Source organism: Notothenia coriiceps, unplaced genomic scaffold, assembly GCF_000735185.1.
Source record: "Notothenia coriiceps isolate Sejong01 unplaced genomic scaffold, NC01 NC01_scaffold00037246, whole genome shotgun sequence".
Taxonomy (NCBI): Eukaryota; Metazoa; Chordata; class Actinopteri; order Perciformes; family Nototheniidae; genus Notothenia; species Notothenia coriiceps.
The window spans coordinates 11,079,559-11,087,532 of NW_011369947.1; the positions used below are offsets into that span (position 1 = coordinate 11,079,559).

Below are 7,974 nucleotides of genomic sequence, written 5' to 3' on the forward strand. Positions count from 1 at the left end.
ATAATGAGTGTTGGTACTAGAGATTTACGCAAACAGTAGCTGTGAAGCAATTAACTGGAGGTTAATTGGAAATATGACATGTGTTTGTTGAAGCCTGGTTTGCAGAAATAGCGATAAAGAATGATTGCCAGGTCATATTCTGAGTTAGAAACAAAAGGAAATGATTTCCCAGAACTTTCTGCTCTTCTACCTTTGATGGTAGTCCACATTCCTGTCCCATCACTGTCTGCTGTCTTGTTAGAAACCCTTAGTTGAAGTGTTCTGAGTGTGCTCATGTGTTGGCTGTTACCTCTGCGGGGGCCTCAGTCACCTGGAAGAGTTTATGTTGGACTGGCAGCTCTGCCTCACAGTATCTGAGCTGAAGCAGACGCTGGTGGAGCGTTATCTGGCCTCCATCCTGCACCAATACCAGCAGCAAGGGGCCCTCATTACAAGCTGCTACTTTTCTCTTCCTTCCAATCAAATCAAACTGTAATCATGGCACAGCATGAGACACTCTTATTAATAAGTGAGTGATACCATTCACTCGCCTTCTGTACTGTTGTTTTATTACCCCTGATGTGCATATTTCACAGATGTACAAGTGAGCGTGTGAATGAATAGTGGCCCTAAAAGCCTCCATTAAGCAGCGCGGCTGGCAGCCTTCAGATTCAGAGAACAGCTTTACACACATTCCCTGCACCTCCTGCATCACATCCACAACAGCCTGGTGTTTATGGCCTCTTAATTGATAGGCTGTAAACTTGATGAGCGTTTATGGGCTCCAGGTTGCTGCGAGGGGAATGAAGCCTGAACACAATATGAACATGTCTGTAGCTTGCTTGGGAACTATATGTGATAAGATGCTCATTTCTGAAGATGTAGTACTCATTCCTGCACTACTCTATCAACGGGACGGCAGACAGTGAGATGTGTGTGAGCTTGTGTTGTTTTCAGGAACAGTGTTTGTTAGCCCAGTAGCTTAGTGTATGCCGCCATAGATAACACAGCTGATAAGACCACTTCACCTGCATGTGAACTCCTACTGTGTGCTCAGCTCTGATGATGACCTGTGCTCCTGCTACCTCCACCGGACAGTGATTTAAGCATGCTTTGAATAAGCACAGGGGTTTAGTCAGTGCTGTTCAGTTCGTTTCTGAATTAGCCCAAACTTATATACACACACACATTCCAAACCTTCTGGTTAAAGTAAACACATCATCAGTTCGCAATACAAAAACGTTTATTCAATATAAAACATTTTATATAAACATTTAATTGATGTGTCTACATATTGTCACATTTAGTGAGTCATTTAGCACACTGGTTCTCCTGGGAATTCTTAAAAATCTGAAGAATCATGAGGTGATCAACAAGAGAAGACAGGTGAACATTGATTTGTCAGAAGATAATTTTGTTTGACTTGTGTCTTGTGTCTTAGCATCTCTTCCCCAGACCTGTAAAAGTTTTGGGTCGAGGGGTAACCGGAACACCTTTTCCTCTTGCGACCATTTCTTTGTATTGAATCAATAGCAACAATCCACACAGGCGTTGTTGTGTGTGTTCCCCGCCAGCTGTCTGAAATCAATGAATGTGTTAACCAGCGATCACTCTTGTGTCTGAACTTGTTAGTTGACCGGCAGAAAGGTTCATGAGCAAATATGAATGAATCAATTGGTATTTCAAGCAGATATGCCAAACATTACTGATCAAGGATGCTGCCCTGAGGATCGGCTGTTCCTCTTATGTTGTGTAGTGTGCTCTAGGTTTGTATGCATGCAGAGTCTGCAAAGGCTCCAATCCCTGTGTTCCTCCAGAGGGACTTTCTCCCCCACAGGAGACAAAGCTCCAGAACCACTTCAGGAGTCTTTGTCATAGACTCTTCCAATATGTGGTATCTTTTCTCTCAGAAGATATTGAGGTTTTGATGATGATGATGATGATGATGATGATGGTGATGGTGATCACTCCAAATCTCCCACAAATGTTTCTAGTTTGGTTCAAATCTGGTGACAGTGACGGCCAAATCCACATGATTCATATCAGAAAATGTCTGCCTGCCAGAATCATAGTTAGAGTTGCAGTATTTAATGAAAGTGGTATTTTAGGACTCTCTCCAAGTGAAACTGAAGCAAACCCTGTGAAGTGTGTCTGCATGTTTGTATGAATTAGTGTTTGTGTAGAGAACGATCGAGACAGAGAGGAGATGTGAGCGGAAGATGGATCAATGTTTGTCTCAAGTAAACCCTTTCCAGGTTTTTCTGTTCTCCAACTTGAATCATCATCCATTGTGATATCTGTAGAACACTTTAGCAAGAAATCCATTCCCATTTCCCACTAGTGAGACATCCATGCTTCTCCTATGGGCCTGATTGAGCCAGACATAGCCTTTAATCTCCCCGTGTATTTGATTGGACAGCTTTCCCTCTGTAGAGTGTTTGCTGAAGGCCGTGCTGCAATCCTTCTGGTAAAACAAGCATCCCAACAGCCGTTCCAACCCTCTTAGCACCCCCCCCGCCCAGCAGTCACTTTCACACACACACAAACACATCTCCCCACATGGCACAAACACATCTCCCCACAGGCTCTCAATGCTCAGCAGATGTTAATGGGTTTTTTTGCACTTCGAGAAAAACCAAACACGCAGGTACACATGTGCTGTTTGTGTAATTAATAAGCAGCCTTTCAAGGAGACTGGGATCTCTCCTTGTGTAATCAAAGACTGCTTATAAATCTGAAATGCAAAACACAAAGGATTTAACTGTGAGTGTATGCTTGTGTGTTTAGGGAGACGGAGTATAAAGGGCTCCAGCTGTCTCTGGACCAGGCCAGGTCCAAGGCCTCCTTCCCCTACAGCAGCAGCAGCTCCGCCTGCCTGACGGAGCCCTGCAGAACCCCCAAGAGCAGAGTGACCCGGCCCAAGACCAAAGCCAGGCTCTCCCCTTACACACAGGTGAGGATTACATGGCATATACCCAGAGGTGTAAAGTAACTAAGTAGATTTACTTAAGACTACTTAAGAACCATTTTGAGGTACTTTACTACTTTATTTGAGTATTTCAATTTTGTACTTGTTTGTAGCTCTACCCCACTACAGTTCAGAGGTAAATGGTGTGCTTTTACGCCTACATGTATGTAATACCTTTAGTTACTTTACAGATGTGGATGAACGATGTGAAATATAATCAAGTGTTAAATCAGACTTTAGTTCCACCTGGAGCAAATCCACAAGCTACCCTGCAGTATACAAAGTCATTCAAACTAGCTGCACCTTTGCTTTTAATACACTTAGATGCTAATACTTTTCTAACATTTTGGATGCAGGACTTTCATTTGTTACAGAGTAATATTACACTCTGGTACTTGTACTTTGACTTAGGTACAAGATGTGAGTACTTGTCCCACCTCTGCTTAATGCCTCAAACACATCATTTCATGCTGTGATGTGAACTGTGGTCTCAAACTTCATATGTATGGCTTGTGTCCACATAGGGTTTCCTTCTGGCAGAAAGGCTCTTTGTTCATTGTTTCTATGACGACAATATCTCATCACTGCTGTTTGACAAACTAGTTGTAAGGTTTCTGAGCTTGGGGCGTAGCATGTGACAGCATTGACTCCTGCTGATTGTAAACTCTGATGAATGTTAATAATAAGTTCACTTTTTCATGCTCATTACATTTTCTATTTTGTTGTTTAGCCATGTCTTTCACAGTGGTTACCTACATTAAAATATAGGTGAAACAGGGCTTGTCATGTGACTCACAATTAAAAAAAGACTGTGGCCACTATGCCAGGTGTTCCACACAGCCGAGCATTTTCTGGAGACCAATGCCCATCAGGTAATCAGTAGAGGTAGAACATTTTCTAACATGGAAATGAGTACCATACTAAACATAATCCCTAAACAATGACAAAAAAAGGTGGTGTCAAACAGTCTGCTAAGCATCTCAAACATGGAAGACCTGCCACCTGATTTGAAGGCTTGGTATAATATTTCCTTGTCTCCCTACATTCTCCCTGCAGTATCCTAGTTTCCAGATGGAGCGCTCAGAGTCTGACCAGGAGAGCCCGTGGGGCAGCAGCCCCGTCACAGACTCAGCCTCCCCCCAGCTGCTGGAGCACAGTGAGGGTCTGGATGCCTCCTGTGTGTACAGACAGTTCTCTGACCCCCGATCGCTCTGCTACAGCCTGTCTGAAGAGCACCATCACAACAGCAGCGACAGCTTCACACACCTCCACTCACAGGGTCAAGGTCAGAGCTGTGAGCGAGGTCGATGTGAGGCAGGACGATACTTTCTAGGAGCACCCCCACCTGGCCGGGACGCGTGGTGGGGCAACACCCGGTCTGTCCTGCCGCTGAGCAAGAGCTCCCTGGAGAACACCGAAGGATATGACAGCAGCGTGCCGCACATCACGGCCATCCACAGCCACCACGGTGAGGAGCAGAGACTGGACCCTGGCAGCCTTCATAGTTTAGACTGAACATACAACTAGTAGTCTGGGAGGATATTCTTATTTCAGAGCCTCTGATAGATCAGTGGTGCTTCATGTGAGACCTCAAATCCATCCCCTTCACATACTGCCTTTCTAGTTCTCTGAGCACTCTCAGCACTGTCAAACAACATGTCAACATTAACCCTCTTAGAAACACACTAAGGTTAGTTAGTTAGTTAGTTAGTTAGTTAGTTAGTTAGTTAGTTAGTTAGTAAGCTAACATTAGCAAGCTAGCTACCAATCTATCTAGCACACTGACAAGAAATCTCTCCCTAAGTTAAGCTAAGTACTTTTATTTATTTATTTATTTAGCAGTGTGCTAATATGCTGGCATTTATTAGTTGATCAAATTGCTACATACATCAAGAGGCACTAGAAAGTAATAATGACATGTAGAACCACCTGATTGCATTGTAGCTGTTCATGTTCTCAAATATAACAAATGTTACAACAGCTGTATGGAAAATAATCTGTACCTGGGTTTTGGTCTCTACTCCAGTGTTGCAATTAAAACGTATTAGTGTTCATACAGGGAAATAGCTTTGTAGATGATGCATTGTTTGCAAATAATATGACATTAGTAGAACTCATTTCTAACAACAGTGAAAGAGATTACTAGAAGGAGTTTCTCATTCCTGGTGTGCTTCAACAACTTGGAGTTGAATATTTCAAACACAAAATAAGTATGATTGACTCAAGTGAGAGTGACAGCGACCATGTACCTCTATTCAGAAATGGTCAGGGAATTCAACAGGTTGAGCTCTGCAAATGTATGGTTGTAACAAATCTTCTTCAGAGTGGCTAGGCGACACTTGCTGATATGTTTTCCATCCTCATCTTTCGTAAAGAAATTGGTGGACAAAATGGAACACACCAAATGGAAGACACAGAGTCAGAAATGAAAGGGCAGGAATGATCCCGCCCTGCTGAGATGTGCACCATAAGACCCTTTACATGCCGTGCCTGTGTGTTAGCGGTTACTGTATGTGATGTGGTGTCTCAACAAACACAATTGCTGGACTTTGTTGAACTGACTGTTCTCATTGTGTGCTCTGCAGGCCGGGGGGGCCACTGGGACGAGGAGAGCGTGGTGAGCTCTCCGGATGGGGGCTCCGCCAGTGACTCGGGGGACCGGTACCACGCTGACCACTACCGCTGCAGCCCCCAGGAGCCCAGCAAGATCGAGACCCTGATCCGAGCCACGCAGCAGATGATCAAGGAAGAAGAAAGTCGACTGCGCAAGGGCCCTCAGGAGGTCCCACTGGGGCCGGCCAATGGGCTGCCCAAGGGTCCCGGCCCATGCTTCACTCCAGAGTATAGTCAAGGGCCCCTCCCACTACAGACGGTGGTGTGCCGAGGTCTGAGTCAGGTGATCAGCCCTGCCCCTAGTCCCGCCCCTCTGTCCAGGCTCAGCAGTCCAGGTCCTGAGCGCCTCCACAAGCCCAAAGACTACCTCCAGACAGACGTGTCCCCCCTCTCTCTGCCATTACACCACCCGTTCGGGCGGTTGGGGCCGTGCTCTTCCTCCCCCCCCTCGGCCCCCGTCCTCTACCCCTCCCACACCCACCCTCGGCCCTACTTGGACAAGCATAAGAGCTACTCCCTGACAGGCTACGCTCTGGAGCATCTCTACGACCCAGAGAGCCTGCGAGGCTACTGCACCTCCACCAGCACGGGCCCCCCCCACTACGATGTGACCCCTCACCTCCGTATGGCAGCAGAGCAGACCCCCGGACATAAAGGCACCTCTGTCATTATTAGCAATGGCAGCTAACACTGACAGAGGGACTCAGAGCCTGAGCTGGTTAGCTTTCCTTAGTCTGGATCCTGTTAGCCTGATTTCCCATCATACTGATCCCCCTCAGCAATCCGATGCTTTATATAGAGCTACATTGTTGCTATACTTCCCCCCCAAGCATTGATAACAAGTCCACTTCTAAATGTCTCATTCAAAGATAGTAATGTCATTATTTACAAGATTGAACCGCACATTCACATAATTACAGCAGCGCCGGTTTGAATGGTAAGGGATGCAATTATGAAGCCGCTTTAGGTCTTAACAAGTCTTCCAAATAAAAGGACGATGTATTTCATATATATAGTTCCAGAGCACTTGTTGTTTCTGAGTGGACAGTCTCAAAAATGTAGGTAAACTGTAGATGTAAACAATCTGAATATATTGGAGCAGCATTTCTCCATGCTGAGCCAGCTGTCAGGCAAACAGAAAGGGAAGCAGTATACAGTATAGCAAAAAAGGAATGAAGCTAATAGCCCTTGTGTTTGAAAGGAGGGGGGGGAGTAAGACATCGCATTGGTCAGCTTATTGCAAAAAAAAACAACACTTTGGTCAAAACCGATCAGTATGATGGAAGAAAATGGAAAACAGGGCTGGGTATAAATTGTCTGGAGTTGTGCTTTAACATCCGCCCCAGTGCGTGTAACCGTTTGCACTATAAGAGATGGGTCTTTGTGAGGAGGGGGGTTTGGTGTTCATGCAGCGATGCAGAGCACAGGTTGGCCCTGAAATAAAGAATCATTTGAACTTCACCGAAAAATATGCAAAGCCATTCTATGGATGTTTCTTTTCTCTCCGTTTTGGTATCTCTCCGTGTCGGTAAATACAGTTCAGAAAACACCGGTAATGACTCTCATGACTGTATGCTGGAAGCCATGGATACTGAACGTGTTGTTGGAAAGGTTTTAAAGGGCAAGTCTGATGCTTTGATATTTGATATCTGATTGGCAAGACAATAATTACATGATTACGTCCTATATCATTCGTTTTTGTAACCGGAAAGTATCATCCAAGGACATGGGACATATTATGTTATTTGAGTGATTGTAAGAAGACCATATGCAAGTAACCCGTTGGAATGGCAGCTCAGGCAGCTCGCTGATCCCTGAAGCAACTGTTAATAATGGTTACGTGGGAATCTTCATATAACAGGATTTAAGTTTCATCTTGGGATCTTTTTTCTTTATTTCTTCACTCCTTAGATAAACCTATATTTATACAAGTTTGGATTTTGTTTTGAATGTTCACAGCCTGAAATGTGCTCCATCCAGTTATTTATGGTGTAAATATGCTCAGAAAGGAGAATCCCACCACATTTAAGCACATGGGCAGAAACTGTATTTATTGAATAAATGATTCTTTATGATTTTGAAATATAGCTGCAATCAAATCCAGTCTGCTTCTATATTGAGTGTGTTTTTGACTGAAGCAAATTTTAAAAGAGGACAAAATAAAAAAGGTTTTGCAGAGATGGCTTGTGTTTTTATGTCCAATGTTTTTTCAATGAATCATTCAAACATGACTGTTCAGACACACACGATCACATGTCATCAGACAGTATGTCAAACAAATGTCATGAATCATTGACAAATGAACATACACACATTTGTGGTTTTTGGATATTAAACACATCAGACACTCAAGAATAAACTCACAATTCCCAAATAATATTTCATGTGTTTCACATCCATACCACACGTGCTTT

At 44.2% G+C, this 7,974-nt stretch overlaps 1 protein-coding gene across 1 annotated transcript; it reads left to right on the forward strand.

Moving 5' to 3' along the window:
• Positions 1 to 2,632: 2,632 nt before the first annotated feature.
• LOC104966396 (single-minded homolog 1-A-like) lies at positions 2,633 to 7,710 on the forward strand. Its single transcript, XM_010795583.1, has 4 exons — positions 2,633 to 2,639; positions 2,748 to 2,932; positions 4,004 to 4,415; positions 5,533 to 7,710. The coding sequence occupies exons 1-4, from the start codon at positions 2,633 to 2,635 to the stop codon at positions 6,246 to 6,248; spliced, it is 1,320 nt and encodes a 439-aa protein (XP_010793885.1). The 3' UTR covers positions 6,249 to 7,710.
• Positions 7,711 to 7,974: the final 264 nt, after the last annotated feature.

Excerpts from the sequence above, each read along its gene's own strand:
- LOC104966396 (XM_010795583.1), top strand. Across the intron at positions 2,933-4,003 it reads GGCTCTCCCCTTACACACAG|TATCCTAGTTTCCAGATGGA; the intron begins GTGAGGATTACA and ends TTCTCCCTGCAG. Across the intron at positions 4,416-5,532 it reads GGCCATCCACAGCCACCACG|GCCGGGGGGGCCACTGGGAC; the intron begins GTGAGGAGCAGA and ends TGTGCTCTGCAG.